The sequence below is a fragment of the Stenella coeruleoalba genome (genome assembly GCF_951394435.1).
Source record: "Stenella coeruleoalba genome assembly, chromosome: 1".
In the NCBI taxonomy this organism is placed as follows: Eukaryota; Metazoa; Chordata; class Mammalia; order Artiodactyla; family Delphinidae; genus Stenella; species Stenella coeruleoalba.
This window is the reverse complement of record NC_137169.1, coordinates 37,728,654-37,751,483: the sequence shown is the minus strand read 5'-3', so window position 1 is coordinate 37,751,483 and position 22,830 is coordinate 37,728,654. Positions and strand designations below refer to the sequence as shown.

Below are 22,830 nucleotides of genomic sequence, written 5' to 3'. Positions count from 1 at the left end.
TCCTGAAATGAACCAAGTTCCTCCACACCTCTGAAAGGTTGTTTATACTGCTTTCTAGATCCAGTGAACTCCTACCTACTCATCGAGACTCAGCTTTTCCTGAACTCTCCATGCAGAGTCAGCACATCCTCCTCTGTGCTCAGAACTGATCTCTGTTTAGTGCTCATCAATCACACTTACTATAATAAACAAAAGTGAGATACTTCATATAGAGCCCTCAGTGTGGTGTCTGGCATACGGTATACTTCGATAAATGACAGTTATTATTTTTACTGTAATACATATTGATGTGTCTGTAAACCCCAGTCAACAGCAAATTCCTTGAGCCAGAACCAGCACTGAACTTCTTCTCTGCATTCCCAGGGCCTAGCAAATGAGAGAACATATGAATGCACGGGCTCCATGTTCAGTGCTCTTCCCACTGCCAGAGGCAATACATCTGGGAAATGCCTGAAGGTTTTGGGCAAAGCTCTGACTTGAGCATTTCAGAAGATCCATCTTAGATGTACAAGCAACCCTGGAAGTCACTCTAGCTGATTTATGTGATGCCTCAATCCCTGATTCCTACGTATTGTCGGAGAACTGTTAGAAAGTTATTCTTGAACAGAAACAAACAGCCGCCAGTGATGTTTCATGGGACTTCAGCTTTTTAAACTCATATTTCTGCAATGTTTAAATTTAAGTATTACTTTTGAAATCAGAAAAAGACATTTTTGTAGAAGGAAGAACTTTTTCATCTATTAAATCAAAACCTTTCTTACTGTAACTCTTGTCCACTGGGCTAGTATGCCTTTTAGGGGATAGAGAAGCTGCCACATATTACATATGATAAAACTCCCATTATTTGACAGCACTAATCGTGACCATCTTTAGTCATCCTTTCTCTAGATTCAACTGTTTCCTAAATTAAAAAAACAAACAAACAACTTCCTGCTCCTAATTTCTGGACTAACACACCGGAGTCGTTTGAGCCCATTAGCCTGGGCTCTCAGCTCAGTTGGTCCTACGAAAGCATGAAGGCACATGTCTGGAGGTAACAGGGGTCTGGACTGGGAAATATTCTAGTGACATGAAGAGTCCCGAAGAGACAGCACACCTCCTCTCCCCTAAGCTGTACTAACGGTGTGATATGGGCAACTGCAGTCTGAGTGGGAAGGCGTCCGATCACCCTATCGGAGAAGCAGAGAGGAAAGCGAAGAACGGAGCACGGAGCAGCGAGAAGAACTCAATGGTCTCTGGATTACTTTGCCCAGAGACTTTTTACACTGGGGAGGATCAGGTCTCTAAACACATCAGTCCCTGCTGGAGAACTTCTGCTATGCAAACAGAATATCAGCAAACGGATAAACCCATGGTGCCGTCCTCGGGCCTGTTTTTCCTCGACTGAGGAGAAGCAGTCTCAAGGTTCTGCTTACACCAGTATGTCTACCAAAAGAGAGCCCACTACAGCCACTAGGACCTCTTTTTGGCTCTGGGTTACAAATCTCCTAGGCAAATATTTATGAACACTACGTTGGAGCCTTGGGAAGAGTAATTGGTATTAGAAAAGGAAAGGAATCACAGCACTGAGTTCTGACGCCGAACAGGCTTCTCGGAGAAATGCAGGGGACTGAGGAGGAACCAAAGCCCAGCAGCAGCAGCACATGTGGGGTGCGTCCCACATACCAGCAGGGAGGTGGCAAGCAGGCTGGGAACACCGTGACTGCCTTCATCTTAGCTTGGGACTAAAAACCACTACTATACGGATTCACCAGAGTTGCAGAACAAGGACACTCACATCTTGCAGAAGCTTCTCTAAATTCTCTTGAAGTTCATAGAAGTAGTGTGAGGTAATGAGGCCACTCCGAGATTTATCCAGGCAGTCTCGGGCCATCTCAATCACCTGATGATGAATAAAGCTCAAGGTTCCGTCTGCCAAGGGCAACACGTTGTCTGGAGTGTTGGAGGAAATGAACTCTGCTAGATGCTCTTCCATTTGTGCGGTGGCCTGCAAATCAAAGCAGGACAAGTGACTCTTCCCTTCTGATCCAGCTCGGCCGGAGCTAAGCCTGAAGGGCCTGGTCAGAGCCTAAGGATGGGTTCTGTGATCCTGGTTTCCTGATGTTGCATTTGGGGAACCTGATGACTGGAGACGTGAAAGGTCACCTTCAAGTCAAGTCAAAACATTACAGTCAAGGCCCTCTCTCACCTGGCCTTGTCCACCTCCCCACTCCTTGAACGGCACATTCTCTTGCTCTAAGGACACTGAGGTTCTGTTGTTCCTTTATCATGCTATCTCATGCCTCTGTCCATTTATGCTGTTCCCTGTGTGTAGCTTTTTCACCTGCCAAGCCTGCCTGGCAAACTCCTACTACTCCTTCTAATCTCAGTTCAAGCATCATCTTTCCTCTGGGAAGTCTTTGATTCCTCCAGGAAAACTAGGGTTTCCTTTCCTCTGTGCTTCCACTGGACCTCCCAACTGTATAAACTTGGTGTGTGGACACTCCTGGTTTCTAAATCTTTCTCCAGACTGGGAACTTCTTCAAGCCAGTGGGAGTTTGATTTATCTCAGGATCCTCTTACTTGAAGTTAGGACCCAACTGAGCTAAGCAGATGTTCAGAGAGTGTTTACTGAAGGTGTGAACCTGCCTGCTCACGGACCTGGATCCCCAGCAGAGCGGCATGAGGTCTGGCTCAGAAGCCTCTTGGGGACCTAACTGCACAGGAATGTCAAAATGACAAATATACATCTGCTAACAAGTTCCTAGCTGCCTATCTAGGGCTTGGCTTTCTTTCCTTTGCCACCAGGTGGTGATTTCTGATTTTCAGTGTGTGTTTAAGTGGGTGTTTGTATATGTATATATATGTGTGTGTATATATACACACACACACACAAACACACACACACACATATTTATGGTGTAGCGATGTGGTAGGGAGAGAGGGAGAGGAGGGGAGGTGAAAGAGAAGAGGGAATGGAAGGAATCTTAACATGCTTTTTCTAACACGAGTTCATCTTACATACAAACGTGCAATGCTAGGATAACAATACAACACCTAATACACAAGGAGGAAGAGGAGGAGGAAACACGCGAGGTGCATTTCTAAACACTATACACACCCAAACTTTTTTATGAAGAAGCAAGGCACAACAGAATGATTTCCTAGCTGTTCATTCTGCCCCTCTTCCTTGCTCTTACTCTCCAGTGCCCATTTGAAGGCTAGAAAGTGCAGACCACAGGGCAGCAAAGAAATAACAGCTAACACTTACTGAGCGCTAACTATGTCCTGGGCACAGTTAGAAAAGCTTAATGTTCACTAATCTTCACAAACTCCCTATGAGATAGATACTCTTATTATCTCAGATTACAGATGAGGCAAATGAAGCTCAGAGAAGTTAAAAAATCTGCCCAGGGTCATGAGGCTAATAAATGGTAGAAGCCAACTTGAACCCAGTCGGCCTGGTTCCAGAGTCTGAGCGCCTCCTCACTGCTCTGCTTCACTGTGAATGTCAAGAGGGAAAGCACAAGGGCTTCGCACTTTTTCCCTAAGCCACCCGTGTGTGCCCAGGAGACTACTCGAGGCTCGAAAAAGGACACTCTCGGAGGAGCAGGGAACCACACATCGCAGACCCTAGATACAGATGAACAGGTAGAGCCGGGGGTCTGGATGGAGGATGAAGAAAGAGGCTTGAAGACCCCATTCTCGCTGTTGTCATGGAGAGGGAGCCTCCGTCAGGCCCTGCTTCTCTCTCGGACAGAACTGGCTGTGTTCTGCAGGAACAGGGCCTATCATTAGAAAGCCAGGTCAGAGTGTTTAGGCGTGTGGTGTTCAAAAGAAATGCAAATGGAAAACAAGGCCCTCGTTCCACATACAAGGAGGTTTACAGTCAAACTGCAGTTGTGAAGACCATTTCTCAACCATCTCAGGACAGTAACCTACCTTCCTCCCTCAGCATTTCCCTGCTTGAAAACACAAGTCCAAATGTGAATAGCAACTCTGAGCTGTCTCCCACCCTACTGCTCTCTCTGGCCAACTTCCTGCCAGAGGAAATTTCCAGCGTAGCTCTGTTTGTGCTTGGTAATGGGAGTGCTGCTTTAGAAATCTGCATTAAGTGAAGGTGCTCTCAGAGGGCGAATCTCCTTCTGGGGGACCCCGACTCATGGATCCTGATGTGCACGGTCAGAAGCAAGGTCTCTGCTCTTTCCTTCCCACTAATATACAGTGGGATATGTTTTCGACATTTCCCTCTGGATACCCCTTTCTCTGGGGAGTGGAGAAACAGAGGCTCTGCAAGTACGATCCCCAAACTCAAAGTCCTCTGCTGCCTTCCTCTTCTCCAGCAGTCTGAAAGCCCTCATGCTTGTGTCCTCCTCCTCCTGGCGCCTCCCTGATCTCCTTCCAGATTGCCTCTGGCGACTCCCCCACCCCCAGTCTTCCCACTGGGGCTGGCTGGAGGTGGCATCCTCAGAGGCGTTACCAGTCTCCTTTAAACTGGATCCTTACCTTGGGGAATCTTTCCTTGTACACATGATTCATCATTATTATTTCACTGTCAAAGGAAACTGGTGACCGTCCAGGACTAAATAAGAAGGAAACAACTGTGTTACTTTAGTGCCAGGGAACCTTCAAGGAGAAAGATGCCCATCCCCAGAGCCCGTGCCCACCCACTGTCTGCAGCACCCACACACTCCCACCTTAAGGAGTGCTGAGTTCCAGAGCCTTTCTTATTCCTGGAGCTGCCAGCACTGTTCAGCTCAAAAGTGTGCCATCTGGAGCTAGACTACCTTCCTGTAAGAGGCCTGGCCTTCACAAAGACTTCTGCCAGGGCCTGAAAAGGCCTAGACAGGAGGAGACCACTCTTGAGGCCACTGGTGGTTCTTCTAGGATCACTTCCTCCAGAACAGGACTCTCTGGGTCTTCTTTGCTTTGGCCAGTGGGGTTGGGCATACCCCAGCATGTTCTAGGAATCAAATCAAATCAAACCACCACCAAAACAACCAAAGGAAGACAGTGTATACCTGTATCTTTTCTAAACAAGCTGCATCCAGTGGGGCTAACTTAGCTCTCACCTGGGGGATGAATGAGGCCAGTCCAGCCAGCCCGTAGTGAATCATAAACCTGGGTCATCTAAATCTTCCCCTCTGGCCCATGTGTGATTACATCCTCTTAAAGGATTCAGAGTTTGAGCCGTACAACTGAATGGCTATTTGGGTCCTGCCCAGTTTGGTGCCCGACATGTGATCCCAGCTGAGCTATGTTCAGAACCGTTCTTTTCTGCCTTTCCTCCCTACGGTAGGCCATGGTCTGCCTGCTACATTAATGCACATTACCCAGCTTTTTAAGAGTAATCCTCAGGGATTTCCCAGAGGTACTGTAGTCCTCTCAGTCTCAAATGGCCTAAAAGGTGCCCGTCTCTGTGTGGAGTGTGAAGAGCACCAAGATTCAGACATTCCTCTGTATGAGACAAAGAAACACACTGGGCTCCACACTTCACACTCCCTCATTTGTATGTCTGACCCTTTGCATTGCAGTCCCAGTCATTGTTCTCACCAATCTGAACTTGAACCAGTCTTTGTGGTCTGGCTCAGCTCACTGGCACTTGCAGTGCCAACATGACCTGAGGGGATTCTTTCTGGAAGGCACTGCTCCTCTGGGCCTCCACCTTGAACATGCGAACCAACTTCTTATTTCCCAGGGACCCTGGAAATCTGAGCTCGATCACTTAAAGCCATGATCATTTTATTCTCCACCCTTTCCCTTAACCTGGAATTCTGGCACAGATTTACCACCTAATGCCAAAGAGAAGAGCTGATTTAATCTATGGAATACACAGATAAATCAGCTGTTAAGGTTTGCTTGGTTTGATGAGCCCAGGTGATTCAGGGAAATGAGACAGATTTAGATGGGCATTTAGTTCTGCTTCTGCAATGGGCTTCTTCCCCGAGTCAGCCTCAAGTGTCCTCAGAAGCAACTTTTTTAATTGGCCTAGTTTATATATGCTGGGCCTCTGGGTTCTGCAGCCAGGTAACCATCAGAATGGATGATACTATTACTCTCCTTTTACTGAATGGAGTCCAAAGTACATTTCTACTGCCAACTACTTTCAAAGGGAAAAAGAGGGACCCCTTGAGAGCATCTTCAGGCACCTCTTGTGATGGTGAGTTGAGCTGTACCCAATACCAAAGGGCTTGAGCTTCACTGCACTTGACTCATTTGAGCTGTGCCTATGTGCTAGGCCAGGGGTTGGCAAACTACGGCCCGCAGACCAAATCTGGCCCGCCGGCTGCTTTTATAAATAAAGTTTACATAACGTCTGTGGATGATTCTGCACCACAGCAGAGTAAGTAGCTGCCAGAGACGATACGGCCTGCAAAGTGTGAATTATTTACTACCCTGCCCTTTACGGAATAAGTCTGTTGACTCCTAGGCTGTGCAGACAAGCTGAACTCCATGGGTACCAGGGCAGTGGGTGGAGAGCACCCTCACCTGAGGCTGCGGGAGCGGGGCCGCAGGGCCGGGGACTGCCGTCCTTCTTCATCGGGTACACTCTCTGTGCTGAAATGCTTCGTCAGAAAGTGCAGCTCATCAGCTGTAGGCTGGAAGGGCAACTGGTGCAGCTTTTCCTGCGAGGAGCATGATGACTAGAGGGGACAACATTTTTAAAAAGCATTAAAGACATGTCTAAGGCAGTCTAGAAGTGGAGAAGGACTGAAAATGGTCAGTGGCTCCCCAGTCGACGTAAACCTGAAGTCAGCCCACAGCCAGCATGCTTTCCCTTGCTCCCTTGAGTCTCCACTGTACATGATCCCGTTCATCTCTATCCTTCAGAGCTCTGTTCAGATGAAGCCAAGATACTATTGTCCTTCATGAGCCTTGCAGGGGGCCAGACCCAGACATTCATGAGGTGTGACAGCTCCCCAACTACCTAGGGAGCCTCTTTAGGTGGCCAAAAGCAGATTCTTCCACGTGGACCTTCCACGTGGAAGGTCCACGTGGCCAAAAGCAGATTCTTCCACGTGGACCCTTTGCCCTCAGTGAAGCTTCTGGCTAGTTAGAATGGCAAGTAATTAATAAATCATGCTTCCTGGCTTATTAGGAAATGTTCTAGGTATGCCCAGCCTACAAATGACATCCCCATAAGTTCTGCCTTCTACAACACCTTGGGAGAGCCCCAGGATGGCTCAGCAATGTTTCCTTTAGGCTGTTACCCAGAAGGCAACTGGCTTCGCTGCAGCTGTGAAGGCTTTGCCCAGGCTCTAGGGACACCAATAGGCAAGAAAATCCAGCAGGGAAGAAAATTATTTTTAGATCTAGAACCCAAAGATTAGACTTGACCTGAAAACAATTAAGAATTCTAAACATGGCCCAACGATTGAGATTCCAGAATCACAAGAGACAATTTGAGGGAGTGAGCTGTGCTATTACAGGCATCCCACCAACGCAGCCATTGCCATGGCAGCCCTGGTCGGCACCTGGATCAGTGAACTCCTGCCCTTACCTGACAAGACTGGCTACAGCAGCAGCAAATCTAACACTATTGGCTCAACTTCTGTTCACCAACTGATGACGGATCTGGGGTTAAATTCACTTACACTCAAAGCTGCAGTACCACACCAAGAAAACCGTTGCCACACGTAAGCCTTAATACCAAGTGAGAAATCAAAAATTTTTTTGACTTACAGTGCACACTTCTCTCATGGAATCCTATAATACATAAAGTTGTAAACAGCTAGTGGGAGGTTTTCATGAGGCTCTGTCTTGGTCACATTTTTATAAATGATTTGGATAGAAGTTGCAAAAAGTATTCTCACCCAACTGCAACTAACATGAAGAAAAATTGGTATTTTAAGGTATTCCAATAAAATAAGCTGGAGCAATGGGTTGAGTCTATTAAAACTTATTGAACAGGAATATATATATAATAAATACATGACTCTTACTTTGGGTCTCAAAAATCACCTGTTTGAGTAAAGGATTATGGGGAAGGGATATTTACTAGGGAAAGATCTGAAACTAAACAGCTGCCAAAAGACCAGTGAGATCTTTGGATTAATTTAAGAGTAAAATCTAGGACTTTCCTGGTGGTCCAGTGGTTAAGACTCCGTGCTTTCACTGCAGGGGGCACGGGTTTGATCCCTGGTTGGGGAACTAAGATCCCACTTGCAGCACAGAGCGGCCAAAAAAATAATAATAAAAAAATTTTTAAAAAGAGTAATATCTAGGTCAAAGGAGGAAATGATAACTTCTTTTACCTGCTTGGGATTTATGAATACAAATTGAGCTGAGAAGACCTGAAGAATGGTGGGAGACATGGAGAAACGGGTCATCCAGTCTGCGGCCTACAAAGCCTAAAATATGCGCCCTTTACAGAACGTGCTTGCCAACTTGTCATCCTGGCTTCAATTAAATGTTGCTCAATGAGGAAGACTCATTTTAGGGTCAATTGTGCATGGTGGCAGTTAGGACATTTGTTGTGTTTTAGGCTAAAATCTTCTCTAAAAGAGACATAACTAGAAGTTTTAGAGACAGGCCCAATATTTTTTTTTTTGCTGATATACAATCAAACTTGAATATCAAATCACATTCATCCTTCCCTTCTTTTCTGAAAGGAAAAGGTGAAAAAGTTGGAGGAGGGTCTACCAGGCCTTTGTGACATGGTGGGGGGTGGTGTTATTTGCTCTTGGTTGCAGTTCTACAAATAAAATAGGGGAGCAAGGGAACCGTGCTTAGGAGTGCCTGTGCCTGGCCTCGTGGGCAAAGCGAAAGTCCATCCTCAAGCCCTCTTCTGACTCCACTAGGAATAACTGACGCTCAGAAACATGCTGGTTAATTCTTTCCAAAGGCATTTAATGGATCTGACTATGGCTGTTAAAGGCCACCAGACCTCTGTCCCTCTCAGCCTCATCCCAAGCAACCTCTTTGAGTTGGGCTTTGGAGAAAAAGTTGAGAACCACTTTGCAACACTGTAGGGACAGGGAGCAATACCTGTAGGGAAGTATTTCCTCAGGGTGAAGGAGGTACGGCCACAGATTTGGCTACTTACTGAGACAGTGGAGCTAGGAGTGTTGGTTCCATAGCCTGAAGAAGGCAAAGAAGCCAAAGACCAGCGCCGTCCATCAGTCCTATGTAAGAAAAGAATGTTAGGCAGTTTCTACCGAACCCCACCCTGAGCCCAGGACCTGCCTGTCTTTCCATCAGGTTTTTTGGGGCAGTTGATTCATTGGTAGGCTCTTTCTTGTCTCAAGACAGTACTGCTCAGTCCAGCACTTGCTTTCATATCTCTTTCCTACATGGGGCCTATTGTTGTGTGTTTTCCACTGCAAAGACAGACATCTCTGACTATAAAGGAGTCCATAACTTTAAATAAGAATATCTGTTATGCAATACTATGGTTTTGGAATAAAAATCTTTACACTCTCAACTTATTCACTTTTAGCAATGACAGAGAAGCAATGACAGAGGACTGCAGCTAAAGGCATCATCACAAGGAGAGAACTACCACTGAAATGCTAGTTCCTTTTTTGAAGGCTCCATGTGAAGGGTCCTTTGGTGTTCCCCAGGCCACTGGGTTGAAAACCAGGAAGAAGTGAAACTACCACCTGGGTCTGAGTATGAATCAATAGATTGCAAATAGTCAAAGGCTACCCAGAACCCATTAGGACTCATAAATCCAATCTTTGAGAATGTTTGCCAAAGAGTGACAGCAACCTTATGAAAGAAGAGTGAAGTGGCATAGCTTGACCATATATGAGACTCTGGGGCAGGCTTCCAGCTGCTCTTTAGAGGATGTGCTCTGAAGCTCTCATCACAGAGAACCACAGTTATCTGCTTTGCTTTAGAGAAGAAAGATCAAGCAAGTGTCTGGTTTGAAGCTTTTATAACATGGACAAGTGATTCTTTCCTGGACTACAGGATGTGTTGTAACACAAATGTTCTTTCTTGTGGAGCTTAGGGGTACAGCCTGCTCTGGTTGAAGTTATAGAAAAACTTCTTTGATGTGACCCACAGAACCTAAGAACGTTAGCAGTGGAGGACCTTTAGAAGTTAAGTTCAATACTCTCAATCTTCAGAGAAAACAGTAAGACCCAGAGATCTGGATGAATTGTTCCAGGCTCCACAGTTAAAGGTGGGTGCAGGGAGGCATGGAGAGGAAGAAGGAAAAAAAGGAATGAATCTTGCCAGGGCTTCTCTTTTGGAAGCACTCCTCTCCACCCCCACCAATACCAGGCAGCTTTTCCTACTATGTTCTGTAAGGGGACAGCCGGGGGTTCCATGCCACATGCACATGACTCAAACTTCATGCCACCCAGGCAGCCGGTCCTGCTGGAACCTAGTCTCTGAGGCAAAGAAATGTCCAGGAGGCTGCTCAAACATGATATTCTCTCTGATCTCTCTTTTGGGTCCTGAGAGCTCCACACAAGGAAGCAAGTCAATTCCAGGAAAACGGAGCTCAGCAAAGATGGGACTAGTCTAACTCAGGGAGGCATTTCCCAAACCCTTGTCAGATACACTTCTCCACAGGCGATTTTTCCTCCTTCATAAAGAAATGGGAACCAAAATGGCAGCCATTTTTCTGTAAACTGAAGAGCAGGGACCACCAGAGTCAGAAATGCCACTACAGGATGCCTCCATTTCCTCTGCCTGGTCATCCCACTGGGTGACTGAGGAAAGTTGTGGGAATGAGGGTGACCTGTTCCTATGCTCAGAAGCTTGGAACTAAATATTTAGCAAATCCTGCCTTCTAAACATATGAGCACGGAGCCTTGGTTCCAGCAGGTAGAGGGGGCTCCGTTAGGGCCTCTTTGATAGAAATGAAAGGCCAAATGTTCATACCCACACTCAGAGAAGACTCATCACAGCCAGTTCTCACCAAGCATGAAACCACAAACCATACTGTCTGGCCATGCATAGCAGTTTCCCAGCCCCTCTCCCCATCAAGTCCGCTATTACCTGTCTGCTCTGTGGCCATGGCTGTAGTGAAAAGACATACGTTAAAGTGAGAATCAAAGGGAACCAGAGAGACTGCTCTGTTTGACACCTGGCATTTGGTCTAGCTTGGCAGAGACAAACCTTTCGTTTATGAATGTGTGTAAGTTAGTAGTGAAATTGTGTGACTAATGGGTCTATCCCTACAGTTTCATTAAATCTGCCTTTTGTGTGATATTCCAAACTAATGTGATGCTATAAAGCTCATGCCCAACTTCAGTGATAGGAAACACAATTCCTGAGTACCTTGTTTCGCAGGGTTGAAGTCTTCCTCCCCTCACCCACCAATACCTAGCTACTTTTCCTACTATGTCTGGTAAAGGGACAGCCTGGGGCTCTGTCTTCCACACATACGACTCAAACTTCAGGCCACCTAGCACAGACCTGTGTGGATCTCAGTGGTAATACCAGGTCCCAAAGCCCCCAGCTGATCCTACTCCTAAAGCCCAGGGAATGATGCAGACACAGGACACCAATGGAACATGCTATTCCCTCTGCATGGATTGGTCTACACACCTGCATCCTCACTCCCAACATGGCAGGCTCCTTCTTATCCTTCAGGTTGGCTTAAAAGTCACTCCTTCCAAGAGGTCTTACATGACCACCCAGTACAGACTCTCCAGCCTCATTCCCTTCCTACTCTTTTAGGCAGCATCATTTTCTTTCCCTTCACAGTGCTTATCACAGGTTACAGCAATATATTTGTTAGTTTGCTTGTTCGTTATTCTTCCCCACCACTCATTCAATCAATAAGCACCAACTGAGTGCTTATTATATACTAGCAGACATATTTTCAACATATTAAGGCATCTCTATTAAAGGTGCCTTGATTCTGGTTGAGAGGAAACAGAAAACAAATAAGAAACTACAGTCAGCCCTCCTTATCCATGGGTTCTGTATCTGTAGATTCAACCAACAGTGAATCAAAAATATTCAGGGGAAAAAAAATCCAGAAAGTTCCACAAAGCCAAACTTGAATGTGCTCCATGCCAGCAACTATTCACACTGTATTTAAAACTATTTACATATCATTTACATTGTATTAGCTATTATAAGTAATCTAGAGATGATTTAAAGTATACAAGAGGATGTGCATAGGTTATATGCAAATACTATGCCATTTTATATAAGGGATTTAAACATCTGTAGACTTTGGTATCCACCAGGGTCCTGGAACCAATCCCCTCTGGATACCGAGGGGTGACTGTATCGGGCATTGAAAAGTACTAGTTTGAAAATAAAACTGGATGGTTTGCTGGAGAATGATGAGGGGGCTCCTTTATATTGTATGGTGAGGGAAGGCCTCTCTGGGGAGTTGACATTTAAGATGAGAAATGAAAGACAAGAAGGAGTTAACTAAGCGAAGACCTGAGGGAACAGCATTCCCTCAAAGGGAACAACAAGTGCACAGACTCTACTAAGTCTACTAAGTTTCTATAAAGTTAGGGCTTTGTCTGCTTCCCACTATATAACTAAGTACACAGCATGTGCCTGGGCTTACTGGGTACTCAGTAAATATTTATTGAATGAATGGGAAATGACTCAATGCCATTTACAGAGAACGGTCACAGGTCCTACTGTCCCAGCTCAGACCTAATCTGAGGCTAGAGTTCAAACACAATCAAGGCAGGAAGTCTGAGATAAGTTAGACTTTCAGCTGGGCTGGAAAGCAAATGCATCCATCCATTATATACCTATACTGTAAGTGTTCCTATCTGGATCCTTAGTTAACTAACGAAGTTACACAGGGTAGGAGAGGTGAGTCCATGGAACAAACTCTTGACGATATTTGCTTTGAATAAGGCAATTGGGTCAGGAGGGGCACCCAAGTCAGCCATCAAACTTTTCCCAACCCGTCCATGACCTTTTCAGCTGCATAGAATCCTGGAGAAGAAGGGGGTGGATTTCTTCTGGGTTGCCATTTTAACAGTGAGTTAATGCTGTTAAATTAGGAATCTGTTCTTTTTCTGTTAGCTCTTTTAAAAAAGTAGTCGGAGTACTACTACTACGACTCTGATCTCAAGATGTATATATCATTCTCCAACCATTAGAGGCTCCAAATCTGGAGCCATGATTTTTCTGGAGGTCTTAATACCAAAGACTGACTCCAACCAAGAATATTTTTAAAATAAAAAATAAAGTCAAAGAATGTGAACGCTGCCAAGAAAGAATTTTAGAGATGTTCTGAAAAGTAAATAATTTGTGTAAGAAGTCTTGGGGGACTTCCCTGGTGATGCAGTGGTTAAGAATCCGCCTGTCAATGCAGGGGACACAGGTTCGAGCCCTGGTCTGGGAAGATCCCACATGCCGTGGAGCAACTAAGTCCGTGCGCCACAACTACTGAGCCTGCACTCCAGAGCCCACGAACCACAACTACTGAGCCCGCATGCCACGGCTACTGAAGCCTGTGTGCCTAGAGCCCGTGCTCCTCAACAAGAGAAGCCACCGCAATGAGAAGCCCACGCACCAGAACGAAGAGTAGCCCCCACTCACCGCAACTAGAGAAAGTCCACATGCAGCAATGAAGACCCAACACAGCCAAAAATAAACAAATAAATAAATGTATTTAAAAAAAAAAAAAAAAGAAGAAGCCTTGGTATATGGATTGACTCATGTCAACTCATTGCTTCTCCAGAGGCCAGGTGATACCCTGGCAATGGGCTGAACTGTCAGGATTGCTACCATGGGCCAGGGATAAGTTGATATCATTTCCAGAAATAAGTGAAATGTGAGGACTACAAGCACGGCTCTGCAACACACCAAATCTTTCTAAATTCATGGGAGGATAAGTGAAGATCTGGTAGTCTCTTTATCCCCAAGGAGGGAGGCATAAATGGCCTCTTCTAGCTCCCTGGAACTACCTGAGTTAGAGGAATAAGAGTATAACTTTGGGTCCTCCTGGGAGGAGAACCCATTTTGTCATCGATCACTCTAGGATAGCTTTCAGTCAAGAGTATAATGTTTTCGAACATACCCTCAGGAAACCAGGGGCTTGTGCTTAAGATTATAAAATAAATTCACTTCTAATATCTACTTGCCCATTTGAACATTCAAACACAAATACCTACGGTGTTTGGAAAGCAAAGCTTGAACAAGACGTTTATGACCTGGGCAAGGAAAGCAGGAAAGGAATTTGATGGCTGGTAGACCATCAAAGGTAACACCTTGGTAACACCAAGGTAACACCTTGGAAGGGAAGTGCCTCAAAGGAGGAAGCTGACATTTAACTGACATTCATGCAAATGCCACACATGTTAGTCACAGAGGAGTTTTTCTATCAACTTACCTACGGGCAGGAACAAAGGAAAAGTGAGCAGGTGCATTTGGAGAGAAATTCCGGGGGCTGTCCAAAGGACTGTTACCTGTGGACAAGGAAAGTAAAAGAAATCCTCTGTGAGGTTTGCTTCTGAGGAGGGTTAAGATGATAATAACCTTCAGGGAAGAAATCAGCCCCTAGCATAGGCAATTAGCATTATATGGTTATTTTTCCAGGTCCACCATTAGTTTAGTGATTCTCTCTTTGCAAAAACTGGCAGCCCAGAGGTTTCTCCCTTGTTCCCAAGTTGCCTATAACCATCTATGCTTCTCAGACATCTGTTTTAGATCTAGCATCAACCTGCCCTCCTTGGAACACCTCAGGTTCCAATCTGCCTATTCAAGTTGACCCAACTTTCCAAAGGCTTGAACTCATTCAGTACAGAGAGCACGGCCAAACGCTCCCACTTCTCAAAGGGCAACGGGACTCCTGGCCTGAAAGTCTCTTGCACATGTATCTCTGCACACTGCATCCAAGGGGCTAACCCAGAAATACGTGTGCTTAAGCGGAAATGAAGTTCTCAGGACAGCAGTGCTCCTTAAACAGTCCATACACAAGGCCCCCAAGTCTGCAAAGCATGCCCAACCCCTTCACAGTGTAGGAATTACCTCTATCCCTTTATTAGTTTTCACATGTTCCTTATAACTTGTAAACTTATAGCTCAGAAGCTTTGAACAAAACTGTGTGCTTACCTTAGCGCTATGACCACAATTCTCAAACCTAAGCCTGCCATACTTCTTTGGTCTAACTTCCAGCTGGGGGCTGGTATTTAAGGAGGAACTGTCAACATGTCTCTACCCAAAAATCATGTTGAAGTAAGCACCATACTCTGTGATGTGCTAACCACTCTGCCAATGCCTGCCCACCTCCCCACTTCTGTGCTCACCTCTACGAACCAACACTGGCTCTGAGGAACTGCTATCCAGGGACCTGGTAGTTCACCATGCCCTGGCTTTTTCTTGGGCAGTTTATTTCCTGTATAGGAAATATATATATATATATATATGACTGTTCCAAGGTGCCACGAAGCTGCCCAAGTGTTTCTCATTATCTCCATTCAGCAGGTGTGGATAGCACTTGCCTTTCTGTACTGATCTTGGAAAAACCAGCCTCTCAAACAATGCCCCCCTACCCTATGCAGCACCTCTATATCAATTATATAAAGGCACTCTCTTTAGGAGAACTAGTGAAGAAGAGGCATTTTCAGCTTCCACTCATCCCCTTGACAGGGATCCCCAATGAGGTGTACAACCTTATGTTCTCAACCTAGTACCAGCTCTGGGTTTCCCATGTGTCTAGGGCTATCTCCTACAATCTATCCCACCTCCTGGCTGGCACATGCCACCAGGGTGTGAGAAAAGTGATTTGGAAAAACTGTTTCCTTAGGCAGGACTTAAAAAGAATCAGGCCTCCTCAGAATTATCAAGGTCTTAAAAAAAAAATCCCTATTCTTTTAAAATAGTGTCATCTCAGAGATTAAAAAGTATCTTCAGTTTGATCCATGACATGTAAAACTAGATGCCCTTTGTTGGTTCCCAAAACCACCCAGCTAGGGCTTCCCTGGTGGCACAGTGGTTGAGAGTCCGCCTGCCGATGCAGGGGACACAGGTTCGTGCCCCGGTCCAGGAAGATCCCACATGCCGCGGAGCGGCTGGGCCCGTGAGCCATGGCTGCTGGGCCTGCGCGTCCAGAGCCTGTGCTCCGCAATGGGAGAGGCCACAACAGTGAGAGGTCCACGTACCGCAAAAAAAAACGCAAAACAACCACCCAGCTAAAGTCTCAAGGAAATTGCCGGACATGAATATCCTACAAACAATGACCAGCCTTCCAAGGACCAGGTGTGGTGATGGTTATCGGGAAGAACATGAATCTTCCAGGTGCTCACAGTAAAGCTAGGGATTCACAGAACACACATATGTCAGAAATAACTAACACTAAGAGGAAAAAAAGCTGTAAACAACAACAACAATAATAAAAACCAGCACATCACTGAGCTGTGAGACAACTTCAAGCAGACTAATAATCCTTAAAGGAGAAGAGAGTGGGGGAGCAGAAAAACATTTGAAGAAATAATCGCTGACAGTTTTCCAAATTTGGTGAAAAAAAAACTATAAACCCACATATCTAAGAAACTCCAAGAACCCTGAGAGAAAGAGGAAGAAAACTATACCAAAGCACATTATAATCATATTGCTCAAAACTCATGATAAAAAGAAAAATCTTAGAAGCAGCTGGGAGGTGGATGGGGGGTAAGAAAGACACGTTATATACAGAGAAACAAAGATAAGGATTATAGCAGACTTCTCATTGAAAACAATGCATGAAGGCAATGGAACAACATCTTTAAATTAATGAAAAAAACCATAAATCCTACCAACCTAGAATTCTATACCAGCTATTGTGTAATAAAGAATCTGGTGGCGTTTGTCCCCATTTCCCGGGAATGTGCCTCTAAATCTTTGCAATTTCCCAAGTGATGGGAGTGTCTTTGTTATTTATGGTGGGGCCAGACAGTTTATGCAAATGAGATGATGAATCATGTGACTAGAGGGCTGGGGCTTTAAGCCATCTGATATTACTCTGACCTCCAGGGAATGGAGGGGCGCTAGAGACTGAGTTCAATCACATAGCCAATGAATCAATCAATCACACCTACATAATGAAACCCCAATAAGCACTCTGGACACCAAAGCTTTGATGAGCTTTCCTGGTTAATAATACTCTGCGTACTGTTACACATCAGCGTGCCGGGGGGATTGATGCATCTAGACTTCATGGAGAGAAGGCACTAGAAGCTTCACACGTGGGACCCTCTCAGACCTCACCTTATAAGTCTCTTTTTTTGGCTGATTCTTTTATTTATTTATTTATTTGGCTGCATTGGGTCTTAGTTGCAGTGCGCAGGCTTTGTTGTGGCACACAGGCTCAGTAGTTGTAGTACGCAGCCTCTCTAGTTGCGGTGCGTGGACTCCAGAGTGCACGGGCTCAGTAGTTGTGGCACGTGGGCTCTCCAGTTGTGGTGAGCAGGCTCTAGAGCATGCTGGCTTAGTTGTCCTGTGGCATGTGGGATCTTAGTTCCCTGACCAGGGATCAAATACATGTCCCCCGCATTGGAAGGCGGATTCTTAACCACTGAACCACCGGGGAAGTCCCTGGCTGTTCTTAATGTACCCTTTTTGCTATAATAAAACTGTATTTGTAAGTACAGTGCTTTCCTGTGTTCTGTAAGTCATTCTAGCAAATTATTAAACCTGAGGAGGTAGTGGGAATCCTTGAATTTGTATCCAATTGGTCAGAATTATGGGTGGCCTGGGAATCACCAAGCATGGATGTTTAAAGTAATCATAGTTTTGTGGAGGACTATGCCCATAACCTGAGAAGTCTCGCCTAATTCTGGGCAGTTAGTTTCAGAAGTCATTGCACCAGTGAAAATATTTTTAAAATACTGTTAAAAAACAAAGGTGAAATAAAGATATTTTCAGATAAAAAAGCCAAATGAAATCCTCAACAGAAGACTGCACTACAAGAAATATTTTTAAAATTTCCTTTAGGCAGAAGGAAAATAATACCAGGAGGAAATATAGATCTACACAAAAGAATGAAGAGCACTGGAAAAGTCAGCTACATGGGAAAATATGTAAGATTTTTTTCTTATTATTTAAATGTCTTTTAAAAATAATAATGTTTAAACAAAAATAATAAGGTGGTATAAGGTTTATAACATATATGAAAGTAAAAAGGTTTAAGATAATAATATAAAGGCTGGGAGGTGAAAATGGAATAGTACTATTCTTACGCTATATGTGAAGTGGTTTAGTATGGTGATAAAGATATATACTATAAATGCTAATCCAACCACTAAATAACAAAGAGTTATAGCTCACAGGCCAATAAAGGATATGAAATGGAATAAAAGACACTAAACCCCAAATAAGAGAGAAAAAGAGCAAAGAAGAGAAAACAGATTGTACAGTTAGAAAACAAATAGGAAGGTGACAGATTTAAACCAAACCATATCAACAACAGTAGTAAGTAAATGTAAATAGTCTAAAAGCCCCAATTAAAAGACAGAGATTGTAAGACTGGATTAAAAGAAGAAAGAACTTATTAAAGAAAGTATCAATATTCATAATCATTCAAAAAAGAAAAGATCAGTCTCAGATATTTCACTGATAAATTTGACCAAACACTTAAGGAAAAAATACCAAACAACAGCAGAATATACATTATTTTCAAGTGAACATGGAACATGTACTAAGAAAGATCACATTCTGGTCCATAAAACAAGATCCAATAAATTTAAAAGAATTCAAGACTTTATATATAAAGTATGTTCTCTGACCACAATGAAACTTAATTAGAAATCAGTAACAGAAAGACCTTTGGAAAATCTCCAAATATTTGGAAACTGAATAACACACTTCTGAATAATTTGTGGGTCAAAGCAGAAATGAAAAGGGAAATTAGAAAAGTATTTTAAACTAAATAAAAATGAAAACATATCATATCAGTTAAAGCAATTCCATAGTGGGAAAATTATATCACTAAATACTGGTATTAGAAAAGAATGACTCAATTCAGTGACCTCAGCTTCTATCTTAAGAAATTAGAAAAAGAGCAAATGAAACCCAGAATAAAGGAAAGCACAAAGATAACTGAAGAAATCAATTAAAAACCAAAGAAAAACAATAGAGAAAATTAGCAAAACCATATACAGATCTTTTAAGATCAATAAACTACAGACATATTGATCAGGAAAAAAAGGGAGAAGACACAAAATACTGACATCAGGAATGAAAGAGGTGACATCCTACAGATTGTACAGATATCAGAAGAATAATCAGGCAAGATTATGAACAAGCTTATGTCAATTAATTTGACAACTTAGATGGAATTGAAATTTTTATTAAAGATACAAACCACCAAAGCTCATTCAGAAATAGATTACCTGAATAGCCCTGTATCTATTAAAGAAATTAAATTTATTCTTTAGAACCTTCCCATGAAGAAAACTCCAGGCCAAGATGGCTTCACTGGAGAATTCTACCAAACATTTAAGGAAGAAATAATAACAATTCTACACAAACTCTTCCAGAAAACTGAGAAGGGAATCCTTCCCAACTCATTGTATGAAGTTACCATTACTCTTAATACTAAAACCAGCCAAAGATGAATATATTGTACATTCTCAACAATATTTCAACAAATCAAATCCAACAATATATTAAAAGGATAATACATTATGACCAAGTAGGGTTTATCCCAGGAATACAAGTTGGTTTAAAATATGAAAAAATCAATGAATAAAACCCACCATAATAATAGGCTAAAAAAGAAAAACCGTAATATCATTGCATTAGACACATTAAAAGCATTTGACAAAAATCCAACAACCATTTTTCATAAAAGCTTTCTCCAAACTAGGAATAGAAGGAAACATTCTTAAATTGATAAAACCCATAACTAACATTTCCTTAATGGTGAAGACAAATGGTCTAGGATCGGAAACAAGGTAAGGATGTCCATGCTCACTATTTCCATTCAAAACTGTACTGGAGGATCTAGTGAGTGAAATAGGCGATAAAGAGAAATTTTAAAAAGCATCCAGATCAGAAAGGAAGAAAAAAAATGTATTTATTCATAGACAACATGATCGTCTACGTAGAAAATCTGACAGGATCTACAATAAAGTTACTTATAATAAGCAAGTTTAGCAAGGCTACAGGATATAAGATTAATATACAAAACTCTACTGTATTTCTATATACTAACAACAATCAGAAATTGAAAATAAAAGCAATACCATTTACTGCATTAAAAATATGGAATACTTAAGAGGTAAACTTGACAAAAGATGTACAAGAGTTATACAAAACAGTGTTAAGAGAAATTAAAGACAGCCTAAATAAATGGGGAAATAGCCCATGAGTAAGAAGAGTCAATATTAAGAAGTCAGTTCTCCCCTAACTGATCTACACGTTTAGAATAATCAGAATCCCAACTGCCTTAAAAAAAAAAAAAAAAAAAAAAGACTAAAGAGCAGTTTTAGGTACACAGCAAAACTGAGCCAAAAGTACAGAGATTTTCCAGATATCCCCTGCCCTCACTCATGCACAACCTTCCCCACCAGTTGCCTTTTGGATAAGCTGCTTTTAAAATTCACATGGAAATGCAAAGGACAAGAAGACAGACAAAAAAAAGAATACATACTATGTGATTCCACTTAGATAAAAATTCTACAAAATTCATACTAATCTATAAGTGACAGAAAGCAGATCAGTGGTTGCCTGGAGATGGAGGGAATTATAAAAGGACACTGTAGAAACTTTTAGACATGATGGATATATTCACTATTTTGATGGTGGTGATAGTTTCACAGATGTATAAGTATGTCAAAAGTTATCAAAATGTATGCCTTAAAACAAATATTTTTAAAATTAAAATTTATTTTATTCATGTTATACAACTTTTTGCTTTTTTAAAAAAAGTACAGTGTGACTGAAGATGGTTCATATTTTTAGAAATCTTAGGTCTTCTGCGGTTTGGTTTTTAAATTTAGATCTTGTGATTGGTTTTATTATAGGTGGAAAATAAACCTCACAGACATGTAGCTCCCAATGAAAGTAGTACATTATTGGCTCTGTTTATTAGATCATTTCAATTCTATTCAAAGGGTGATAAAACTTTCTTCTGTCTTCTGTGCTGTCAAGCAGTTTTTCTTGGAAACTAATGGAAATATTTAATAATTTTTTAAAAGTTTATTTATTTATTTATGGCTGCATTGGGTCTTTGTTGCTGCACGCGGGCTTTCTCTAGTTGCAGTGAGCGGGGAATACTCTTTGTTGTGGTGTGCGGGCTTCTCATTGCGGTGGCTTCCTTTGTTGCGGAACACGGGCCCTAGAGCACGAGGGCTTCAGGAGTTGCAGTGCATGGGCTCAGCAGTTGCAGTGCACAGGCTCTAGGGCACGCAGGCTTCAGTAGTTGTGGCATGGGCTCAGTAGTTGTGGTGCACAGGCTTAGCTCCTCCGCAGCATGTGGAATCTTCCCGGACCAGGGATGGAACCCGTGTACCTGGCGATGGCAGGCGGATTCTTAACCGCTGTGCCACCAGGGAAGTCCCTATAATGTTTTTTTAAATTTTTAATAAATAGGTTCAAAATCTATTGAACTTTTCATTTGGAAGATAAAAAATATTCTATTTCCAATGTTTTTTAAAAAGTGGCAGATTTACCTGTTTCAATAGGTGGCATCATTTTTGTCAATAAAATCACATATAGATGGGAACATTTCAAAACATCCATTTTCAAAATGCTCTCTCTGTGGCACAAACTTCTTTCAAACTGTAGCTACTTTTTCACTCATTGTTAAAATGTCACCTTCACCCTGAAGGGATAGGAGTATTTGCCGCCCCTCACTCCGCAAATACCTCCTAGTCAGCATATTACAACCAGTAAATTTCCTTCTTATACAAACTTTCCAAAAGTCCCTCCACACCGTTCTACAAGATATTGTAAAAATTCACCTGTAAGCTGCAATATGTTGCAGTCTGCTGAAGGGAAATGAATGACCGAGGGGGTACAGTGGAACACCACTCTTTGTTCATGATATGCTACATACAATTTATGACACAGTCTGACAAATGGATCTAATGAGGGTACCAGTGTTGATCTATACCTAAGTACTAGTAAAGCCTAATTTAATCCTCATTTTTCATGATAAAAAGTAAGTAAAAGTCAGTCCCTGGTGGTGCAGAGGTTAAGAATCCGCCTGCCAATGCAGGGGACACAGGTTTGAGCCCTGGTCCAGGAAGATCCCACATGCCGCGGATCAACTAAGCCTGTGAGCCACAACTACTGAGCCTGCGCTCTAGAGTCCATGAGCCACAACTACTGAGCCCATGCACCACAGCTACTGAAGCCCATGAGCCTAGAGCCCATGCTCTGCAACCGGAGAGGTCACCACAATGAGAAGCCCTTGTACCGCAATGAAGAGAAGCCCCGGCTCGCCGCAACTAGAGAAAGCCCAGGCACAGTAATGAAGATCCAATGCAGCCAAAATTAATTAATTAATTAATAAAATTAAAAAAAAAAGAAAAGTAAAAGTTTTTATATTTTCCCCCCATACCCAAGGGGATCACCTTTAGAGAACCACTTCGATGAATGCTGTTATTCGAAAATTCTAAGCAGTAGAATGACAGGTACACAGTGATATATCACAAAAAATGTCCAGCTTCAAAATTTAGACTGGGGCTTCCCTGGTGGCACAGTGGTTGAGAGTCTGCTTGCCGATGCAGGGGACACGGGTTCGTGCCCTGGTCCGGGAAGATCCCACATGCCGCGGAGCGGCTGGGCCCGTGAGCCACGGCCACTGAGCCTGCGCGTCCGGAGCCTGTGCTCCGCAGCGGGAGAGGCCACAACAGTGAGAGGCCCGCGTAATGCAGAAAAAAAAAAAATTTAGACTGGACTCAGTAGAAAGAGAAAAGGAATTAAGGGGTTTCTTCAATAAGTCAAATGATAGATGATTAAGGCCTCCATAAAGCCAAAGTC

The 22,830-nt window shown here is 43.2% G+C and overlaps 1 protein-coding gene across 5 annotated transcripts in view; it reads right to left on the bottom strand.

Annotated features, from left to right (window-relative positions):
- Positions 1-22,830, bottom strand: part of MAST2 (microtubule associated serine/threonine kinase 2) — a 201,222-nt gene that overhangs the window by 17,674 nt on the left and 160,718 nt on the right. For 3 of the 5 annotated variants that reach the window (XM_079920876.1, XM_079920879.1, XM_079920877.1), the window contains exons 6-11: positions 14,255-14,330; positions 10,933-10,953; positions 9,026-9,104; positions 6,469-6,623; positions 4,486-4,561; positions 1,778-1,987 (exon numbers count right to left, since the gene is read on the bottom strand). In XM_079920876.1, coding sequence (XP_079777002.1) covers positions 1,778-1,987; positions 4,486-4,561; positions 6,469-6,623; positions 9,026-9,104; positions 10,933-10,953; positions 14,255-14,330 — 617 coding nt within the window. The remainder of the gene's footprint in view (positions 1-1,777; positions 1,988-4,485; positions 4,562-6,468; positions 6,624-9,025; positions 9,105-10,932; positions 10,954-14,254; positions 14,331-22,830) is intronic. The other 2 variants (XM_079920878.1, XM_079920880.1) reach the window with 1 other exon arrangement.